The sequence below is a fragment of the Chanos chanos genome, chromosome 6 (assembly GCF_902362185.1).
Source record: "Chanos chanos chromosome 6, fChaCha1.1, whole genome shotgun sequence".
NCBI lineage: Eukaryota > Metazoa > Chordata > Actinopteri > Gonorynchiformes > Chanidae > Chanos > Chanos chanos.
In genome coordinates, this window is record NC_044500.1 from 7,622,467 (window position 1) to 7,646,116 (window position 23,650).

The following is a 23,650-nucleotide window of genomic DNA, read 5'->3' on the forward strand; positions in this document are numbered from 1 at the left end:
GAAAAAAACCCATAAAACAGCCCCCACTGAAACCCAATCCGAGCATACACAAAATCAGTATTGTTTTTTTGTTTTTTTTTAACCTATATTCGTAAGCACACTGTGTCCTGCCTTTGACTCCTGCTGTCTGGCTTCGTATCCTCCGCGGGATCTCTGCTATAAAAACACAGAGAGCCCCCTCAGAGGGTTTTGGATGCGTACTTCCGCACAGAAAACTTTGACCATGGCCAACGCAACCAACTCCTCTGGATATGCATGGACGTACGAATACTACTACGACTACCTAGATCCAGTTACTGTGGACGAGAGCAAACTTAAGTACAACAAATGTGAGTTTTTGTTGTTGTTGTTGGGTTTTTTTTATATGTACATATATATTTTGAAAGAAGAGCAAATCTAGAATTCCCTGCTTCATCTCGACAGTGTAAAAAAAAAAGAAAAAAAGTCCAGCATACTTGGCGATTCATTAACACTGGAACTGAACATTTCTTCTTTAGATTCTATTGTGATCATATTTTGGATCGTTATGGCTGCATTTATTGGATTGTTCTTCTTGATCCTCTCAACCATGTGCACTATGTATGGAAACACACAGAGGTGAGTCTTGTTTACTTAAGATCTGTGTGGTAATGCTTTTGACGTTTTAAAGGCGACAGGAAGTCCTTGGCCGACTGTTACGGATTTTACAGATCAGTTCTTCGTAATACTTCTGAACTGTGTACTTTAAACCAGACCTCACTCTCTCTTTGTGTGTGTGTGTGTGTGTGTGTGTGTGTGTGTGTGCAGCTGTATCAAGTTGTAAGGGCATTATAATTACAGTTGACTTCCTCTCTTTTGTACAGGGGTCATTGTAGAAGAAAATCTAGTTCGGCACAGACAAGGAGCCATACTTCCTTCTGTGGAGAACCAGGGGTGTAATATGCGTGTTCTACACATCATGTTCTGCCTTGTATGCTTCTAACATATCACTGTGCAGCTTTGATTCATCACAGTGAATGTAAGTCTGTCAGTGTGTTCTTTCTTATGGTAAAATAATCCATTTAAGAGAGACAGGGTTGACATTTTTACTGTAAATAGAAAACTGAAATGTATACAGACATGTGGGATTTTGATGAAAAATGACATTAAGATTTTTTTTTTTTTTTTGAAAAATACAAAACTAGGAGACTCCAAGTTGTTGGTTTTTTTTTGTTTGTTTGTTTTTGCTTTGTTTGTTTTTTTTGTGTGGCTTTTGTCCACATTTTTCAAGATCATATCAGGTGTCACGATTGCATAGATGAATGCAACGCTGAAAGAATGTCTCTACAAATTCTCGTGATGGACGATGTTGTCTGCTTTGGTCCCTTCTCCTGGTCTTTAGTGAGCAGGCGGAGGTGGGACAGGAACAATTCTGGCATCTTCGCTCCACTCCACAGTTCGTGAATATACAGGGATAACAGCCTGAGCCCCACTTCTGTAAACAAAACAAACAAGAGCAATTAAATTACGGATTAGCATCGTTCTACGTAAATCCATTCTCTCGGTCGGGCAAACAAAATGAAAAACAGGGTGTTCAGCTCTGGTTCTTGAGATGCTAAGTCGTTTTTGATGTTTCTCCTAACCACCGCAGGTCTCTGATTGTCTGGGGTATGGTACATGCTTCAGTCAGCTGATCAAGAACCTGTGGGTAGTCAGGTTCTGAGTCAGGTGTGTAGAATTAGAACTGTGTTTCTCAGTTCTGTTTCAGGAGATTCGCATACTGTAGGTCTCTCACTGCCCTAATACACTGGCTTTAAGATGAACGAGAATTTCATAACTAGTTGTATGAGGTGTGTTAGAGCAGAGAAAGATTTAAAATGTGCCGTGCTCCTCCGAGAGCATGTTCGAGAAGCACGAGACAAGAACTGTTGAAACCTCAGGGGTGGTAAGAACTAGCATATTGGTGAAACTGTTCTCTGACCATCAACGATATGATCACCTGTCACTTTGTACCTGACTACAACTATAAAGAAATTCTATGCTGTTTTACACCAGTGCATTTTTATTGACCACTGTCCTTGCCAGACTGATTATGCACAGTGGGTCATAAGCCATTGTTTTTATTTATATTTTATTTTATGGTAACTGACTGAACATGTGTGGAAACTTGTGCGGTACTTTAAGCATTGTCACAGTAGGATCTAACTGATGCAGGATGTGCTTTGCTCTTAAGAGGCCTAGTTGCAGAACTTCCTCTGGCGTGCGCTCATCACCGCCGGGGTGTGATCGCGTTGGAGGATGTCGAAGCACTGCGGCTAATGTTAGCACACTGCAAACCAGACTACCAGGAAAATGTTTATGAATAGAACATTTTCAGAAGATAAGCTAGGTATGTCTGAAATGTGTTAAGATGTTTTAAGCGTTTCATAATAATGATGAGTTGTACAGTGTTAACAAGAACATGGTCATGCATCATTCATTGCAGTGGGCTGTTTTTTTTGGTGGGGGGGGGGGGGGGGGGGGGGTGCTTTGTTTTGTTTTGTTTTTTCCATCTTGTAATTTGAGTATATTAAAAACTTAATACTTTAAGACTTTGACTCGGGTGTTATTTTTTTGTTTGTTTATTATTTCAGATAGGTGACTTGAACTTTTACTGGAGTCATTCTCTATTAGTAGTCACTTTCCTTTAATTTAAGTATCGTAAATGAATATTTTTTACCATCCGAGAGACCGCTTCATTCTAATCTGGCACAGCGGTTTAAAAGGAAAAATCCAGATTAAGACTAACATATGGAATTGTTTACCTTCTCCGGGATCATCTCTGGCAGTTTTGGACAGGCATGTCGCCAGCACTGTATGGTACAGATCTCCAGGTGGGACACCCTGGGCCTCAATTAGCTCTAGCATAATGGAAGTGAACAGTCTGACGGTTTCAATCCTGCGTGAATCTCGTCCCTGGGTTTGATCTTCGCAGACTTTGTGGTACAGTCTAATGAAATCCAGTTTAACCGCAGTGTCCCTCAGCAGTCTGTGTGCTACACCTTTATGGAGTTTAAGGACGGTTTGGACCCATTTCAAGAAGCCAGCCGTCTCGGTCTCATCGTAAGAGCTTTCCGTTAAGCTTTGGAGCGTCCACTTCATGAGCAGCAGGGCAGCGTCGGTGACCAGGTCGCTGGTGTCAGGTTTGTCAACCGGAGAAGGATCAGAGTTCAACCGGGGTTCAGGAGAGGTGCATGCTGGGATAGGCCCAGGTGCCCAGTATGTGAGGATGCTCCTCAGAAAGGGTTTGCAGTCCTCCAACATGAACTGTTCATTTTTCTCCGCCTCTCCATCTATACCATCCACCTGCTCAGTCGGGTGGTGTCGATGGAGCTTAGCAGAGGATCCTCTACCTCTGGGTCTTTCTGTCACAGATCCTAAAAAAAACAAAAACAAAAGAACACAGTTAGCTTACCTTGAGACATATACGAGCTGATGACCAAATAAAAACTATATATAGCCAGTTTTGCTTACCAATAGTTTTCCTGCCTGTAAACATAGTGCATCATACTACACAATTAGCGATACCACTCAAACTGCCCCCGTGTTTGTTCCACCAAACACACTCTGACGTGTTTTCATTTGCAAATACAATCAAATTATTTTTCCTTTCAACAAAAAAAAAAAGGACACCATTACTCTGAGAACTGCCTACAGCAGAACTACTCACCAAGTAGTTCTTTGACTCTCTGCTGACTACCCAGAGTTTTTAGGCTAGACACAAGCGATGCATTGTGCGACAGCATGGCCCAGTGCTGCAGAAGACAGAGGGCCTCTGTGCAGGACAGAGCCTGGGGTCGTAAGGTCAACCAGCCAGCATCCGCATGAGCTCTGAGAGCCGTCCCGCGATGCCTCAGTACAGACGCCAGCATCTGCAGCAACAGCTTCAGCTGTGGTGCATGCACGCCTATCCTGTACAGGAAACAGCACAACAACAACAACAAAAAAGTTTCAATTAACATTTCTACTAAAAAAAAACCAAAACACACAACCCTGGAAGCAGCGTGTGAATCAATTTTCCGACATATTGACTACTCGGACAAATTTGCGTGTCATGTTTTAATGTCTGTGAATGAGAGCTCTTGTCATGTTTTAACGGGGTAATGTTTGGCTGAGGGACACGTGAGGAAGTTATGAGTTTAGCTTTATGTTGAATCACCATCCACAGCTTGAAAGTTGACTTTATGGTTTTGAGACATTCTGGTTCACATATCAGCATTCAGCCAGCCAATGCTCAAACATTCAACAACCCCCCCCCCCCCCTCCCCCCTCCCGGCCCCTTTTTAGAGCTTTTCCAACTGTGACTTTACCTCAAGTGTCTGATGATGGCTGTCAACACATACTGGAAGTCATTAATGAGAGGAAGAGGCAGGCATTTCACAGAGCCCTGTGGTTCATCCGCCGCTGCTGCGTTTCTCTCCTCCGCTCTGCTCTCCTTCTGGCCCAGGTTAGTAAACCACAACATACCGAGCAGCTCAATGATGGCATCGAGCAATCTGCAATCCAGATACCTACGGAAATAGCACAGTCGTGAATCTGACGCGTTTAAGATTTGTCTGCTAGAGCCGTATGGAGCGTCTTTTAATTTGCTCACTGGTGGTTTAGCAAGGTTCAGTCTTCATTAGGTGAATTTTATCTCTCTTTTTCTTTTTGTTAATCTCACTGAACTGGTTTAAGCAAACCTTATTGTGAGAATGGTACGGAATCCGACAGATAAATGAATAGAGGCGTATTTGTGTTTTACCATGTTTCAATCCTTAATAGGTGCTTTTTTGGTTTACTGTGTCATAGTTTTACATAAACTGTTAAATAAAACTCCTGTTACCAGTCTCTTTACACACTTCTAAACTTTAATTGGGCAAGAGGTTACCCGCAAACCTCACCCACTGAGCCACAAAAACATGCTCACAAACATCACAAAGTTATAGGAAAAATGCATTTAAAAAGACAGTACATGTCCTCTATGTGCAGTTTCTGGTGCGTGAGATCAGTTCATACGATTAGTTTATGCTTTTATAGCGGTGTTATGTCAAAGCAGAACGCTGTACTTACTTTCTTTCCACTATCTGTAGAGACCATGACAGGATCCCATGAGCTTTGGTCAGGTTATATGCAGCCTTGGTCACACCTGCAGTCTGCTTCAGGACTCTCACTATCTGAATCTACAAACACATAACACATGATTCTGTCAGCTCAGTCAGGTTCTTCTGAATACTCCTGCTACCCATACGTTACCATCGTGCAGGGGTAGCCCTACAGACAGACATGTGTTGTGTTGTAACTTTAGTTGTTATATGGCCTGTGTAACTGTGTTTTGGTTATAGAAGAGAACTACACTGCCCACAATGCTTTGAGACTAGAAAAAAAAAGTGGCTTTAAATACAACGTGTGGCTGAGCTGTTGAAACTTGTTTTCCTGAGCTGAACAACGTGGCTGTTCTCACAGCAAACTAAAGGAAACTTTTCCAGTCTCATATCTGACACCTCAAATTGTTATTTCTACTATAAATTTGCTGTTTATCCATCTTCGAACACTGGACTTTTGACCAAAGCTGACTTGTGGAAAAATGCTAATATGGTTGCGAAAAGTAACCAAATTAATAGTTTTTAAAAGATGCAGTGAGACTCATATCGTCAAAAGAAGCCAATGACCACATTTTTGAAGTGAAAAATTGTACGCAGATGGAGTAGTAAAAAAAGTGTGTAGTATTCTCTTTAAAAAATTAATAAATACATAAACCCCCCCCCCAAAAAAAAACCCTTCATCAGTGTATTAGGTCACCATGAACACTTAATGAACACACTTAGAGTTCAGGTCAAAAGATGACCTAATATGGTATTTTGGGACTTGATCGGGGGTGTACCTGGGTGGATTCGTCACAGAGGGGGCTGCTGCAGAAGCCCAGCAGACTGTGGTAAATCCCCTGCTCCTCACAGACCTCATAACTGCTCCTGTCTGTGACTCCCTCCTCCAACACACTCAAAATCCACTCCCGCTCCAGTTTGTGCTGGGGCGGACGAAAAAACAAACCAATGAGTCACACACACACACACACACGCACGCACACACACACACGTACATACACGTCACACTATCCCACAAGGTCAGAGCAGATCTCAACACTGATATGAAACTAGAAAAACACAAACTAAGGACAGGCCTGTCCGTTGCCTTGATCCCCTTGAAACCGTTCTGTTTTGTCAGGTGAATGACTAATGATTTCATCACGTAGTCCAAAAGGTGCTTAATATACATTTTCATCTTATATTAAGGAATGATGGAACAGAGAGGTGGGGGACATGATGATACGTGACGTACCTCCAGATCAAAGCTGTAAAACAACTTGAAGAATTCCGGAACCCTCTTGAGGTCCAGATACTGATGTCCGAGGAGAAACTTGTTCAGTACCATGTACATATGTTCCTCTGTGATAAATAAACAGTGTTTAATAAATACAACACTTCGAGGAATGACAAAACTGAATGGGCATATTGTAAATCAAATGTCAGACGTACCAGGTTTCAGCATTTGCTGGGCAACTTTGGCAACGTAAGTGATCAGCACAGATGGCAAACACAGATTCTGTTTTTTTATACCGTTCTTCACAGTGTCCAGCAAATACAGCAACTGTCAGTCAGAGGAGAACAACAGATCTTTCACTCTTACTCTTTTTGACATGTCTTAACGAACAAACAACTGTATTCTTTACCAAGCACCCACGTGTATGGATCAAACTGGGAGGATTTTGAAGGCAAATATCTGGCAACGAACAGGTTTCATATCACACAGAAATGGATGTCAAATAACATCACCCCTCACTGCCTGTCAGTTTAACCCATATCTTGAGTTTTGTAGTTCAGACTGTTTTAATTCTCTCCTCACACACGCAGGGCCACAGACAGAGGCTAAAGATGATGATGATGATGATGTAGTGCACGTGGTGTGTTTTTCTCTGCAGTACGGGTACCTGTCTCTTCTCTCTGAAGCGTGCTCCTTCCAGATGCTGGTAGAAAGAGCCCAGGACTTGGTAGGCCGCTGCCCTCATCTTGGGGTCGTAACTGCTCAGGGCGGCCACTGTGAAGCCCAGGGCGTGGCTGGTCACAAACTTCAAACAGTCTACCGCACACTCTGACAGGAAGAGACCAGACATATGTTCTGTGCGGCGCCATGTCAAAGTCAAACAACTCAACCATGGGACAAAACTCTAAGTGTAACGGTTTTGGCTTTGACCTTCACAAGAATATTGAGACTTTTTTGTAATCAAATAAATCTATGAAATGATTCATTCCAGAGTATTATACTAAAGTAGATTGAAGTTACAATAAACTACAGTAGTATTAGTCTTATGTTCACTCATTCTTATGGCATAAAAAAACAGTATATTTCACAGCAAAGTCTAAAATCAAAATTATTTGAGGAAGATCACAAAGAAAAAGATACAGATTAAATATGAAATATGCACAATGTATAACAGTAACATTGTACACCGTATAATTGTAATAATTCTACTCTTGCTCCATTTTGTAGCATAGATCATCATATACTGTGCACATAATCATTGCACAATGGACAATAACCTTTCCTATTTATGTCAAACTATATGCTACCTACATAATTACTGCACAATGTAGAATCGACAGATGAAACCTCTTTATTTTATTTATGACAGATGCAACCTATTTTATTTTATTTATTCTATCCTATTTTATTGTATTTTATTATAGTGTACTTTACTGTCATATTCTATCGTTGTGTTTGTTTTGTGCTGGACGGTGCTGTGGCGTCCCTCAGGATTAATAAGGCATATTCATATTCATAAGCACAGTGAACTTTAAATGTTCACACCTATAAAGATATGATGGTTTTACGTTGAAAATATCACTCATTGCTATGCTGTGCTGGCATGATTCGGGGTAAGCGGAGCATTGTCTATTCACCTGGTCGGAGCATGGAGCTGAAGAGAGGCAGGAGGAAACAGGGGTCATAGAGAGAGCCCAGCTCCAGGGCACCATCCCCCTCTTCTCTGTATATCAGCTCTTTACCTTCCTACAGAGAAAAACCACATTCACAAAACAATCTTCACTCGACGACATCATCGCGTGCCATCTGGAATATACCGCCTTTCAGCTTCAAATGAAGTCTGGCCAAGTTTTAATCAAATATCAAGCTGCACACCGCGATGGAAACATTTTTTGAAGGTTTTATCCGATTAAGATATTAAAGTTTCATGGAAGACTTTTTTTTTCCTAACGTATCCAATGGAAACTATGTCAGTCAGTATTTGACTACAGTTTTCCAACCAGTTTATCTCAGCTATTCCCAGTTTGTACCATGCAAAATCTAAAAAGAATGCTTTCAAACACTGTTGTAAAACTAGCCATGGCAGGTGTGGCCATTAACATGTAATGGATAGGAGTGAGTGAGTGAGTATGAGTGAGCGAGTGTGTGTGTGTGTGTGTGTGAGTGAGTGAGTGTATGAGTGAGTGTGTGAGTGAGTGAGAGAGTGAGTGTATGAGTGAATGTGTGAGTGAGTGAGAGAGTGAGAGTATGAGTGAGTGAGTGAGAGTATGAGTGAGTGTGTGAGTGAGTGAGAGAGTGAGAGTATGAGTGAGAGAGTGAGTGTATGAGTGAGAGAGTGTGTGAGTGTATGAGTGAGTGAGTGAGCAAGAGAGTCACCTGAGGGATGATGCGGCGCTGCTGGGGAAAGTGAGCGATGCTATTAAACATCCTATCAGCAGTCAAGAGGGCCAGGAGCTCCTCTGAGCTGGGCTGTTGCCATAGAGACGGACCCAGGCTTTTACGAGCCTTGTGGTGTTCCACTGCAGCCAGACCCCAGAGCAAAGACCTGATGAGGGCACACATACAAAAAACAGTATGATATTCTCTCTCTGTCTGCACACACACACACACACACACACACACACATTGTGAGAGAAAGAGAGAAGGATGGAGAGAGAGAGGGAGAAAAAGAAAAAACACAGGCATATACGAAATATCAGAAATCACTAGAGGACTTACTGGAACTCCACCAAGCTGACATTATTCTTCTCATACTCCTGAAGCAACAGCAGCAGTTTCTGATCTGTCCAAACATATTAAAAACCCGTTACAGCTTACAGCTCACAAAAACCTCATATTAAACTAAAATCGGTGCAGAAGCTGGAGTAAATCAGTTCACCTGTAGTGCTTAAAGTGGCTCCATACGCGCCCAGGAGCACGAGAAGATGACTGCTGTTACAGAGCTCGGGGCTTTTCTTCACCAGGGTCAGGAGAACAGACACTAACGCCTCTGAATTAAACACACAAAACCTCCACGTGAGACTCAGAAAGGAGAAAACATCAAAAGTCTTTTGAAGTTTTTTTTTTTTTTTTGACCACAATTTTAAGGTGCAACTTAGCTAATGCGTGAAAGACGTGCGAACTGTTGGGTCCCGGTTGAACTCAAAATGAATAAGATGTGAACGTGAACGAGGGGCTAACCTGTCCGTTCTATTCAAGTTAAGAGACATTAAAACCCAACATGGTGGGGATATGTGTGCCACGTTTTCAGTCCTGTTCGAAAAAAAAGTGACCTGGCTTCACAGTGTCAGAGTCGCGAGTCATTCAGGGCGAGAATAAAAATCGATTTTTAAAACCCGTCTCTCTCTCTCTCTACAGCGCTCGTTCTCCTTTCAGCCTTTTCGATTTAACGGAGAGAGGCGCGACACACATCTTCGTCTGGGTCGTAGAGTTCGTGGAGACTTTCACCTTTTGCCTGAGGGCTGATGATGAGGTCATCTTGGGCGCCGAGCATCGTGGGGAGAAAGAGAGAGTGACTCGTCGCCATCATGTGAATGGTTGCTAAGGGCAACAGGTCTTTAGAGGCATTCGAATCCCCATACATCAGATCCAGCAGGGTGTTCAGAGTACTCAAGAAGACATGGTCTCTATAGCGATACCTGTGTGGGGGGAGAGAGATTGCTTTATACGGTCTGTGGGTAAGGCTTGTGAAGTTCAGTTATAAATATGTGTGTGATACAAGACTTATATTGTTATAGTTAAGTGTCTCAAGTACGATTAACAAAGGGGGAAAAGAAATAACTGACTTTAATCCAGTCTTCACAAAGCTGTTCCAGTCTGAACCTGTGATATCTCCTGGTGAGGTCTGGAAACACACAGACACACACACACATATATGTGTGTGTGTATATATAAATAAAAAGAAATAAATAATTGACAATAACAGCAGTAATGTAATTACCTTTTCCAACAAAAATGACCATCTTTTTACAATGGTCACTTCTTTATAGCTCCTTTCAATGTTCAAAACACTGACTATAAAATGTTCATCGTATAGAATTTGCACAAACAGGACACTCAGATTTCACATTACCACAGAGAATAACAACAACAGACAAACAGCATCTCCTCCTCACCAGCAGTGTTTGTACTCTCTGCAACATGGCCTCCTCTTTCTCCAGTTCTGCATTCTTCTGCTCTTTGCAACTGTTGTACGCTCCAACGAGCCAGCAGAGGGCAGCGTTGAGCAAAGATTTCCTCCAGGACTCCTGCTGCTCCTCTGCACACTCTGCTAACTTCTCACTGACGACATCAGCTAGCATCCATCTGAGAAAGCATCGTTAACCACAGTGTCACTGAATCTGTGTTTAAACAGTTTAGATAATCTCTAGGATTTAGATCATCTCTTATGTCAACACAAAGATCATGTTAAAAAAAAAAAAAAAAAAAAAAAATTAGCAGCTGCGTTTATCTATATCTAATGCAGTTTCATAATGCTGGTTCTATAAAAAAAACCCAGTTTAGCTTTAGCATACAGCTAACATGAACTTAATCAGTCGCTGTCAGCGTTACGCAGCACGGGGGAACGCCGTCGCCGAAACAGCCGATTTATCGTTTGCCAATGAAACGCACGCACAACAGAAGTCCAGCTCACCTTTCGTATCCCTCAGGTTTCCGTAGTACTGCTGGCAGGTCCCTCGTGACGTCGGCGACGTCTGCGAGTTCGCCCGCCAGTTTGATGAGGGTGGAGAGTATCTGTACCTGCTGTGTTAGACGGTCTTCAGCGACAGTCTCCTCTTCTCTCTGCAGCGCACACCACAGCCTGGGCTGCAGGGTTCCTCTTAAGGCCGCCAGGGCTGCTGTCCGAACTATGTAAAATAAATAAAAATAAATAAATAAATAAAATACATATATACATACACATGCTGTAACACGTATGCACATAGACAGTCAAATATATATAAACAGAGCTATAGATATTGATATACAGACAGAAGTACAGGTTAAAAAATCAGTCATTGCTCATAAGCATAGAAAAGGCCCAATCAGGTTTTTTGGTTTGCCATCATTCATACATTCATACAAACTTTCGCCTGGTGCAGGATACAAACAACGCCGTCCACGTTCACAGGAAGTCGGGACGTTAAATCCTAATCCTAAACACGATCAGATCTTACCCTCTCCGAGCCGGGAGCAGGTGGAGATTCTGCGTAGGTAGGAGTTCAGCAGGCAGAGGAAGCCACTGCTGTTGTCAGTCACGCGCGACAGGTTATCCGGGTCCAGACACCACATCTCAAAGGCAAGGCGATGCGCGGGGGAGTTCTGCAGCAGCAGCGAGCCCACGGTCCGCAGGGACGGGCTGTCGCGCTCGACACAGCGGAGGAGGACGTCCGACGGGATGAGTTTGGCGCTGCTTGGCTCCTTCTCCAGGACCTGGCGACAAGGGTGTTTTCAAAATGTTCAAACGTTCACATTTTCAACTGAGCAAAAAGGGACAGCGACGTTGTTTTGAAACTCTGACGTTTGGATGACTTCAGCAGAAACAGAACTCCTCGTGCATAACTTAGCTCCCTAAAAATGTGGATGAATGGACAAGGTTCCCTAAAACCCCAGTGCAAATCTGTAACAGTGATGAAAAGCATCACTGTGGTGGTTATCAATAATTACTGCACTGAGAAACTTTCAGTGTGCGCTGACGGCTTGTGAACAGTGCTAACCTGGAGAAGGAAGTCTTCTAAACTTCTGTTCTGGCATGAAGAGAAGAGCGTGGTGACACCACGGAGGTGGGTGTGTGTCAGGATGAGGGTGCCGTCCCGGCTGGGACGAGCCATGCTCTCCGTGAGGACCCTCAGAACCACCTGACCATACACGCTAAGCTCACTGGCCGAAATGCTGTCGCCAGGGGCGACCAGAGTCTCTTGCGGCAGCAACAACAGAGTGGAAACAACGTCTTTGAGGCTGGAGAAGTCCATATACTCGTGCAAAGCTAGAAATACTTTCACAGGAAGTGACTCCTTTACTGGGCACCTGCAGATTTAAACACAACAAAAAGCACTAATGTAATTCTCTGCATGGTTACTGTTTTTCCTGAAAGCTTTGATGTTTGATTTTTTTTTTCCCCACTAGTGCTTAAAAGAAAATAACCTCTCAAAGCTCTTGATTTTAACATTGCAAGCTTACCAGATCACCTACGAAACACAAAAAACAGCAAAAATCACAAAAAGTCATGAATGTCACCGGACTGTTTATTTATGCATAGCAATTGTCAGAAAATTAGTTTTGAAAGGAAGTCAGCTATTAGAAAACTCAAAACCAACCGAATAAAGCTCAAAGAAGACAGATTCACTGCAGGGCTACCTGTCTCTCTTTTCCTCCAGTTCTCTCATCAGTGACCTCTGCGAGGCAGACAGGAAGGCACCGATGAGCTCCAGGGAATCCAGGTCTCTAAGGCTACAGGCACTGGACTGAAGCAAGGTCAAGATGTCTTCCGTGAGTCGGGCACAGAGACGCTTCAGCCGAACCGGGTTTAAAGAGTGTGGGGGCAGAGACCCGAGTTCTAAAGCCAGGAACCACTGCTCCAGTGCCGGGTGTTTAAAGATAGATTTAAGGACGGTCTGCAACACCTGTAGGACGTGAGGAAATAAGAGGAAAAGAATACTTATATACTTATATACAGACCACACAGCTACACCTGTAGCCATGGAAACGTAAGGCTTTGGCATAAGAAAGTATTTCACACTTTGGGCACGCCCAAATATGGTTTTCCACACATATGTTAAGCCTTGTTCTGGACTAAAAAGGTTTTCAAATGTAGAATCCCCATTAAATGTTCAATTTAGGCCACTACTAGGCTTAATCTACATCTAAAAACAGCCAGAAACATAAACTTCTAAAACGGGCTATTTTGTAAATGCCATCTTAGGTTGCTACTACCTGTCTTTAATATACATTCATACACAGATTCTGACACAACGACATAAGAATTTGATATAACATGCGAGAGATCCCTCACCTCCTCTTTACTGACATCCCCAAAGGAGGTGGAGCTTGTTTCCAGAAAGAATTCTGCTCCCTCCTGAGGTTCCACGGGTTGCTCAGGCTGGCCTGGCTCCTCTAAGGTCTGAAGTTTAATGACTAAGTCATGAAGGATGCCCATTAGACTCCCCACTATTTGTACACTCGTGTCTTTGGGCAGCTAGAGGAACATGGGAAATATAGTTCAGTTAACGGACAACTTTGGCAGGAAAAAAAAACAGATCTCAGACAGATGAAAAGTCAGTTAGATCGACAATACGTTTTCTAAACAGGCATACTGAAAACCATTCATTACTACCACTGAGGTGCTATCAACCCGATTCATTTTCAGTGAGTTAAATAGTGTATATAAGTAGTTAATGGTGTGTAATAGCATTTTACTGTAATAGACTTTCTTCATTTGATAAACAATAACTTTCAAAACAGCTTCAGAAAAAAGAAAAAGAAAAAAACACTACCAAACTGAAGGAATCCACAGAGGACTTAATGTAGAGGAGTGTTTGATTGACAGCTATGGGAAACTGGGACACGGTTAGAGTGGCAAGGGCTTCCTGTAGACTCTGTTTAAAGGAGTCCTGAAGCAGCAGAGAGAGTCCTTCGCTGTAGGAAGTCTTCATAAACGCTGTGAAGCCATCAGCCGCCGTCCAAACACTCGCACTTTCACACGCTTCAAACTGCGGGGAACATAAAAAAAAAAAAAAAAAAAAAAAAAAAAAAAGATAAGAAAAGAAAAGCGAAGAAACAAGACTAGCTTTCACTGAACGTGAAATGCAGCTAGAGAGACCAGAAAACCAGGAATCTTTCAGGTATTAAGCGAAAACGTCACTGATAAACAATGACATTTGACCTCGTGTGGGTACATACAATATTGGCGACGACTACATTTTCATGATTAAGTTTTGAAACTTCATGCAGAGGGTAGGTTATACTGAATACAACTCTCCGTAGTCTTAAAAGATCAATGACTGACACGAGTCGCTTTCTCATAAAATCCACATGAAGATGTTTGGATGTACAGTGTCTGAGCCATGCGAGGAACTCACCAGCGCCTCCTGTGACTGCTGAGGGAGCCATTTGGAGTAGTACTGATGGAGAGCAGCGATGGATGGATGAGGAGGAGTGTTTTCAGAGGAGTGCAGCTCTTTATCGTACTGCTGAAGCGTCAGACACAGGGCTAAAGGATCTCTCTGAGAGTGTAGGACATCACAGAGGACCGCACACAGGTATTCATACAACACCCCTGCAAAACAAAAAACAAAACAAAACAAAAAAAAAAGACAGGTTTTCATACGAGCTTTCAGTGGGGGAAAGTGCTCCACTCTGATTCAGTCCAGCGAGACTGAACCGAACTGTACAACTACGTTTTATGTTTACATTTATTCCATTAGCAAATGATTTTCTCCACAGCGAATTCCATCCGAGGCAAAATACAATCAAAGAACTGACTGGGGTATAGGTGCTACAGCTAAATTCAGTGTTAAACCAGAGAAAAGTGCACGAAAAGTTGACTGAAGTGGAAGATGGAAATAAGATGGATACAGGTAGGAACACTGGAAATAAACAGGACTACAAAAGTACGAGAGAAAAAAAAAAAAAATACAGCACGTGTATTATTATAAATCAGCAAGATTTATCACTGATGAGCTCCATAAGGACAGCAGTGCTGAACTACATTTACATGATATATACAACAGAACTCTGTCAGCAGGCTACCGCTGGTTACCTTTCTCATCTCTGGAGGTTGCTGGCAGTTTGTTTCTGGCCTCGAGCACAGCTGGAACCACCGCACTGAAGGGAAAGGTTTGGACGATGATGTCATCAGTGAGGGACGGCCCAAACTCTTCGACGTCACCGTCACTGCCTTCCATGATGACATCGACCATGTCTAGCACATCTGAAAGACAACGGCACGGTCTTCCTGTTACAGTCAACCACTCCCACAGACGGATGAAATCAGATAGCGTTAGGTTTGCTACACATAAATCATCCAAAAATGATTTCTGAACCATTTAACAAAACAAATATGAAATTTTCAAATCAGCCGCTATATATACCAAGAACGTAGGCATACGCAGTGTGGTTCCCTGTGTGCGTGAGTATAAGTGTGTATATGTGTGTGTGCATATGTATGTATGCATGTCTTTGAGTTTTTGTTTTTGTGTGTGTGTGTGTATGTGTGTGTGTGTGTGTATGTGTGTGTGTGTGTGTGTGTGTGTGTATGTGTGTGTGTGTGTGTATGTGTGAGCATACGTGCATGTGTGTGTGGGGGGTTGCATGTATGTGTGTGTATGTATGTATGTATGTGTGTGTGTGTGTGTGCGTCTGCGTGTGATCAGCTCACCATCGATGTGAGATATGGGAATGCTGGCTGCGTCTGCGTCCTGTCCGCTCAGACTGGCCTGCAGGTACGCTGCCTCCTGTACCAACGTGGCCACTTTATCTGTGTACGTGTGTGGGTTACACACCACTCTCATCAGCACCTGTCAGCACGAACACACACACACACACACACACACACGCATGAAAAACACGCAATCATTCACATATCTCAACAGGAAGATTAGTTTATGACAGAGGTTTCAAAGTACCAATGCCACCTGCCTTTATAACTAATGACAGCGGCATCATCATATTTAAATATCACAGTTTTCACAGACAGAGTATGTTTACTTGCTGAGTGTCATAGACTCACTGTCTTAAGCAGCTGTTCTACTTTAAAATGTTTAGACGTCCAGAGATGTTGAGACTGTTTTTTTTCTATGGACTGACAACCTGGAGGGTGAGAGTGAGCGGTTTTGGAGATTACCTGATCCAAGAACTGGATGACGGTCTCCTGCTGGTCCGACTCCAAGCCGACCAGGCCATTTAGCCAGAGCTCCAGTTCTTTCCAGGTGTGTTCAAACACACCACTGTCTCTCAGAACCTGTCAGGGAAACAGACAGTACATTACCACAGGGTCCAAGAGAGGGAAATACAGGCTTTAAAGTCACCAGTCCCCAGTTCTGGTGGGTCAAACAAAGGTCAAATGTTTATCCCACCATGCTACAGGTCATAAAAACAAGAGGCAATGCCTACAGGCAAAGCTTAAAGTTCTACGAGTGGTTTGAGTAGTTTTTGTTTGATCGCTTTACCTTGCCACAGAAGACATTATTGAGATATGATTTAGATATCTGTGACTCTAATTAGCCGATACTAACTGAAATACCTGATCTCGCTGCACTAACCGACGACCAGCGAGAAACTTACTTTCAGTACCAGCATTCTGGTCGACGTCTTCAGGTGTCTTTCATTACTGCTAACAAACATCTTCAGGAGCGAGTGGAACACAGACCTCTCCCCTCCACCCGCCGTGGTAACCGAAACCTCCTTAAAAACCGCAAACAACACACACTTGAGGTAAGATTCGTGTAAACAATGTCTCCTGTTCAATTCAAGCCACCTAAAATGGGTATTACAACTGAAATAGGTGCAGTATCAATGCAGATAAAATCCCTGGTTTATGTGTCTCTATAAGAAAATGAATGAGCCAATAAATTATTGAATAAACAAAGAGTTTTTCTAAAACTGGCAAAAGTAGTAGTGATACCAGACTTTTATGGACTGATGGGAGTAAGTATCCCATTGCCGTCTTTGGAACTGGCAATGTCATCGACTACATAATGCTTCTTTAAATTCTCACCTGAAGTCTGAACCAGGAGAATTTGCCAGCAGGCAGTTCTAAGGCCAGCTGCAGGATCTGATACTGCAGGATGGGAGGAACATCTTCCTTCATCTTCCCCCTGTCTAACATGATGCCTTTGGAAACAACAAAATAAGAGTCTCAGTGTGGAAAAATAACAGTAGATTACACAGTAGACCTGTACAGCAGATTACTTTCTCTGATTTTCAGTGTGTGTTAATATGTTGGTGGAAATTGATCCTTTTCATGGCGTTGCTGGTTTGACATCTGCATTAAGCAAAATGAGCTGGACCCTGACCAAACTCTTGGGAACCCTTCTCATCGCACTGACCGTCCTAGGTTAACTATAACATAAACCCTCCTAAATCCCTGCTCTAAAAGCCAAAAAGGTTCACTAAATAATCATGAACACTTAGCACAGGGAGACAACTTCTTAGCATAGGGAGACAACTTCTTAGCACAGGGAGACACCTTCTTAGCACAGGGAGACAACTTCTCAGCACAGGGAGAGAACTACTAAAAGCTGAGTCCATCATACACAGGAAGAGCTGTAATTGCATTGCTTACATATTAACATTAAGTTACGATTAAAACCAAAATCAGTTTCTGCAAGACGTACTGAATCGGAACGGCTGCTATCTAAACAAATGTAAATGACCCACGACACACTCATGTTTTACCAATGATTAATCCGTCAGTAACAACAGTAGATCCAGAACAGGGTAGCGTGTACCTTGCAAAAGTTTGCTGAAGTCGAATTTACTTTGGGTAATCAAATGGGGCACGACTCTCTGGTACAGACATAGCACCTGGAGAATCAGAGCTTTCAACAGGATCACCTTCGGATCATCCTGGCCTGTCAAACAAAGACACACAGATATGACCGACGCGCATGACTCAATCGAAAAGAAATGATCTAAGGTAAATTATCAATCTTAAACAAACTCAATCTAAAAATAAATTATCTATAATTAAAAAGAAGACTAATCAAATATATGAAGAAAGAGTAAACACACAGAGGCATTTGTTTACCATGCTCTGCAGCCTTGGTTTTCTCTTCGGGTGGGTCTCCTTCAGCCCTGCCCTTTTTCCCCCAATCACCTCCTTTCTCCTTCTTCATCAGAGTCTGCCAGTTTGACACAATTGTAGTCACATCTGGTAAAACCTACAGGAAAAAAGAAAAAAAACCACAAAGTGTCACGTTACATATACAGTTAAAATATTATGGGTTTTGTTTCCCTGTTTTCTATCTTCCTTTCTTTGGTTCCCTTCATATGTCTTTCCCACCAAATTGTCATTCATTCACTCATTCATTCATTCATTCATTCATTCATTCACTGTGCATTTCACCTTGCTCAGGGCTTCACGGTAGAGCGCGACAAACTCCTCCATCAGGGCAGGTGTGTAAATGTCAGAGTTCTGCCACACACTCGCGTCCAGACAGTACTCGATGTTCTTCTGAGCTCGTTTCAGGATGAACGCCATGAAGGAAAGCGTGGTGTGCTGTACCACCGTATTGGACAACTGCCAGATTTAATTCACATACATTTTCATGTTTACGCATTTTAATTTACATAAATGTACGAACTTACGTCAATATTTTGGTTAAGTGCGGCATCTTCACAACTGACAGAACATCAGCTTCAACAACAACGTACCAACTTTTATATTCCTGCAACAAATTTAAACAGCATAAAGGTATGAGTCTATTTGACTGTGTTTAGTGTACCAACATGACTTTACTAATGTACTAAAGTTCATTTCCTTTTACAAAATAATTAGCATAAGCAGGAAAACTAACTACTTCCTTTGTGATAACAAGATGACAGTTGACAGTGACGGGAGAGTAATTTTACATTACGCTGCTACAACTAGATGCCAGTGAGAACCGCGAGCGCGGACAAGCAGAGACTCACACTCAGGCCCTGAGTGAAGAAGGCCTTGGTGCAGACGGGTGGCAGGGAGGTGAGCGTCACCATGGTGAGCAGACGCGGGAGAGGGACGAGTTCTCGGGTCTGGAAAGCCTTGGACACCTCTGGCTGGGCCTCGTAGATCTGTAAGAAAAACCAGGAGATAGCGACGAAGGTGAATTAGCCAAGAATGTCAACTGTCCCCAGTCAGTGTACATAACACTCATACCGACCATAACAAAGGATATGAGACAAGGGCCAATTTGAGACGTAAGGCATGAACAAGCTACATCTACATAAGAAAAACATCTCAATAAAAGCACTAGAACATCATATCACTCCATTTTTTTCACTCTGATGTTTTAAAAATAAGCTCGGTTCCACCGATACGGCCATTACGATACATGTGAGGATCACAGAAGTCAGAAAAAAACTGATGCAATCCCAAAAAAAGCAAACAAAAAAAAACCAAATGCGTAAAGGGAATAAAACATCTTCATCCAAACCAAAGCTCCAACCTTCTTGAGCAGAGTGACGTTGTCCTGCCAGACACTTTTGACGCGGGGGGTGAAGGTGTACTGGGTCTCTTTAAAGTATCTGGACAGCAGGTCCGGACACTCCTTTAGAACACCGACCACCAGTTCTGCCACCAGCTCATCCTCCGTGGCCGTCTTAAGACCCACCAGAAACTGCAGAAGGACAATGTTCCCAGCCCTGAAGTCAAGAGAGCAAGAAAACAAAAAGGTTTACAACAGGATGTTGATGAGATAGTACATGTAGTAGTACGTGTACTATGTTGGGGAGATTAGTACAATCACATGTATGTGATTTGAAAGGTGTTATATTGCAATTCAATGCATGAGATTGAGTGCAGTTTGGCATGTAAGTAACAACTGGTAAAGAATAATCTCTGTCTGGTTTAATCCATTATTCACATATAATGAAGTGCCACAAGCTTTTTAATTACCTGACCCATGTCTAACACAGAATCCTAATAAAAATCAGTGTAACTCATTATACCATCAGTTCCCAAGCTATAATTAAAGAGTGAATTGTTTTAGAGGTCGCACTGTTGCCGGCCGAGCAGACTTCGTTGAGTGTAACCTCAACAAACCCTACTCTGTGAAAACACTATTAAAGCTGAATGAACTACTCCTCTTACCTCCCCGCTGTTCCAAAGCTGGGATCGTGAAAACTGATTCCGTGCTTCCGAGAGCAGCACAGGTCCAGGAGAAAGCCGTGAACGAGCTCACGCACTATGCTTTTCCCTGCCTCCTCGGGATTCTCCGCCTCCTACGGGAATAACGTCAAAATTCCCAGTGAAACCTCGGCCAAGTCCAGAAGACCTCCCGTTTGCGGCATAGCCAAGAGACGGGGGCATCGTTCCCGTTTTTTGGGTCTATACTGTACCTTGGTCTCATCTGTTCTGATATCAGCCGCTCCGTTCCATCTGTAGAGAGATGCGATCTGAGCCAAAATGGCCGAGGTAAAGAAACGCACTTTCTGCGTTTTACTGATCGCCTTATTCTGCACGACCTTAAAAAAAAAAAGAAAAAAAGAACACATTGACATTATCATAAGCAGATACGGCGGACGATTCTGTAACGGTGATTTGCATTCACTGAGAAAACGAATGGGATGTAAGTGGGTCACATTGGAGATGTCTTACTTTTGTCTTTAAGGTGGACAAAATCAAACTGACAGTCGAGAGCCTCTCCTCCTTCAGCCCGGTGTTTAAAATGTCTCCTAGGAATTCTTTAGAAAAAAAATAAATAAAAATAAAAATTTAAGCTCATACATTACTTTATTATTTTTACTCATTCCACGTCCAACCAAAGCGGCAAGTGCAGAAGGCAGAGGTATAAAATCTAACATCTCTCTTAATTTCAGTTAATCTTCTAATCAAATCAATAATGATATCAGTAAGAGTACAGTAACACAGTAGCAAGACAATAGCTGTTACCTTTCATTTCAAGTATCTGCCCTATAGTTGCGTTATCCCCCGAGACCAAGAAGGACAACGCAAACTGTATATATGCCATTCGAATATCGGGCCTCCCCTGGATACAAAAAGACAACACCAATATTAAACACATAACAAAAAACCTGAACTGAATAAGGTCAGCAATACATTCCCAACATGGTTGTAAACATCTTCAACACCGCAATAATATTTCAGTTCACTCACTGGGAATGAAAACATACAGACTCCATACATTCCTCATATCACACGAGTCAAAATCCGGTCCTGAGGGGCCGAGGTCCTGCCGGTTTTTGCTTTCACTTCTTCGTTACCTGTTGATTTTCACCTTGACAACAGGCGTGCACGCTCTTCAGCCAACCAGAGATTGTATTTAGTTGGTTGACAAGAAAAACAGCAAGGACCATGGCCCTCCAGGACCGGATTTGGACACCCTTGGTTTATAAGGTACACACTCACCAGTTTGTCTCTTCTCTTTGCAAGCCCAAACAGACTTTTGCTGAAATGAATATGACTGAAAACCTCCCGCGCGGCTTCCGTACCCTGGGACACCATGGCGGACAGAAAACTGAGGCACCGGCGCACAAATCTGCCAACCAACAGAACAAACGGGCACTTGAGTCTCAGCGAGGAGAACACAGCTGCATTCAGAGATCAGCGGCCAACTTTAAAGTTCTTTATACGGCAAAGAAGCGTTATCTAAGAAGCAGCGACTGTTTTGAAGCCGAGACAAGATGATTCTTAAGATATCTGCTACAACAGCTGTAATCTACTGGGGTTTCATTTCAAACAATACATAAAAAAAAAAATTAACTGGCTTCTCAGGTCAGTTTGGAAGGAGATCAAATTGAATTGCAGCGTACCTGTGGTTTTCTGAGAACAGAGACGTCTGTAGCAATTTCATGTGAGTGGATGTGATCTTTTTCACAATCGCAGAGCCAACCATGCTGAAGTGGGAAAGGTCACTCGCCGTACGCAGCAAAATCATCTCTAAACTGTGGAAAACCAGCATGGTCTGGACAGAAAGAACAATCGGGTTATAGATGAAGAGTAAACGCTTACCAAACTTCATTAAGCGAGGACTACATAAGGACTCATGAGTCATAATGTGTGCAGCACGGAATTTTAAAACACGCCAAAATATGACAAGCCTGTTGTGCACACTTATAATACGTTTCATGCTCCTTCAGTCTGGATCAGTGGTTTTCAGCTCCAGACCTGGGGTGCGCCTCTGTCCTGAAAATTTCTGTTTGACCCTGCACAAGCATACATGACCGCACTGATCGACGAATCATCCAACCCGTGAGTAACTCAGTCATATGTGGTAGTGGAGGATTAAAACAAAGGTAAGCGGGGCAGGTGGGCTCCCAGGACTGGAGCTGAAAACCACTGGTCTGGGTAATTTTACCACGAGCATCCTTTGTAGAAAACCAAAAACACGCGCGTACCAACCTAGAATCGTTATTCCCACTCTTACAGGGTCGCTACATACTTAAAATGCTTTGAGCTTTTGCAACAGGGGGATAACTTACCTCGTCCTCCGCATGACTGTCTCCCTCAAGAAGTTTGAATATCTCGGCGCAATCGACTGAGATTTTGATGTAGCCCTCGACTACATCGTACAGGTCGGCGCAAGGTAACTTCTTCGCAGTTGCAATGAATGTCTCTAAACCTGTCATCCAGAGAAACAGATACTGTTAGAGTGGTCAAAAAAAAAACCCTCACTTTCAAGTACTGTAAAAAGCCAGGGCAAAGATAGCTTTACTTGAGGTCAGTGATTTGATCAGTTAATTACTTAAGACAACTGTAACTTTTATTATAACTATGATAATACTTATACCATCTCTGCGTGGAATATTGCACTGAGCTAAATCGACTCACCTTTGCATGCTTTGCTGGGATCCTTCAGCATAGACTTGAACGCTGTTCCATTAAATTCACTCACGTCTGATTTAGACTTCTTTTGTGGTGTCTTGGACTCTATCGAGTCTTGACTCTGACGTTTTTTTGCCATGACTTACAATAAATTACAACACGTTGTAACGATTAACATGACTTTCCTCAACTTCTACGATCAACACACGTGTAGTGCCGTGTGAAAACAGCAACTCTATGGATTTACGCGTAACGGGCAATAAGACTTTCGAAATAAAAGCACGCCAGTGTAGTTTGCCTAGTTGGTGAGTTAGTGAACTCAAGGTTACCTTCCTATTTATCTCTCGAATGATGGTGCTGTGTTTTTTTCAGAATTGCAGAGGTTACGTAGAAATACTATCATCAATGTATTTAAATTAATATTATGGATGTATTACATTGGTCTAAAAGCTGAAACCAGAACATAAACTTGTGAAATTAAATAAATGGGAGCACGAACTGAAGCTTTTATTTTGTTATCAAGCCTATCCGTAATGACGCCATTTTACACGTTTCTTATTGAGAATGTTTCACGCTTGTGGCGTTTTTGCCAATCTCATAGGAGAAGAAGAACACGTGACCACAGCCATGTCAACAGTCCCTAATCATATGACAGGGACGTAAACATGAAGCTACCTTGACGCAAGGCGTGCTGTGCCAATTGCGTTGGACAGATGAGAATTTATTGGGGAATCAGTAAGCATTTTTAACTTTTTAGTGCTTCCTCCGGCAGGATGCATTCATCGCATGCACAATCCAACGTCACTTGATAATGAATTAAATAATCATGCGCATGTAGTGTAACTGTTGAAGCTCGGTGTGTTAGCGTTATTTAAGACAGTTAACCAACAGTGA

The 23,650-nt window shown here is 42.6% G+C and overlaps 1 protein-coding gene across 1 annotated transcript; it reads right to left on the bottom strand.

The window, feature by feature from the left end:
* Positions 1-1,232: 1,232 nt before the first annotated feature.
* On the bottom strand, positions 1,233-22,895 carry urb1 (URB1 ribosome biogenesis homolog). The gene is made up of 41 exons (XM_030777953.1): positions 22,763-22,895; positions 22,414-22,553; positions 21,745-21,896; positions 21,341-21,470; positions 20,864-20,960; positions 20,570-20,655; positions 20,311-20,436; positions 20,063-20,190; positions 19,419-19,614; positions 18,907-19,044; positions 18,341-18,514; positions 18,023-18,155; positions 17,724-17,846; positions 16,991-17,106; positions 16,558-16,677; positions 16,118-16,234; positions 15,653-15,791; positions 15,035-15,205; positions 14,355-14,551; positions 13,770-13,985; positions 13,289-13,471; positions 12,634-12,899; positions 11,994-12,303; positions 11,454-11,709; positions 10,931-11,144; positions 10,402-10,602; positions 10,083-10,139; positions 9,745-9,935; positions 9,176-9,286; positions 9,016-9,079; positions 8,674-8,842; positions 7,935-8,043; positions 6,965-7,125; positions 6,513-6,624; positions 6,316-6,422; positions 5,861-6,004; positions 5,050-5,159; positions 4,308-4,508; positions 3,668-3,909; positions 2,763-3,374; positions 1,233-1,453 (listed from the first exon to the last, which is right to left on the bottom strand). Exons 1-41 carry the CDS (start codon positions 22,893-22,895, stop codon positions 1,263-1,265), a joined length of 6,843 nt encoding a protein of 2,280 aa, XP_030633813.1. The 3' UTR covers positions 1,233-1,262.
* Positions 22,896-23,650: the final 755 nt, after the last annotated feature.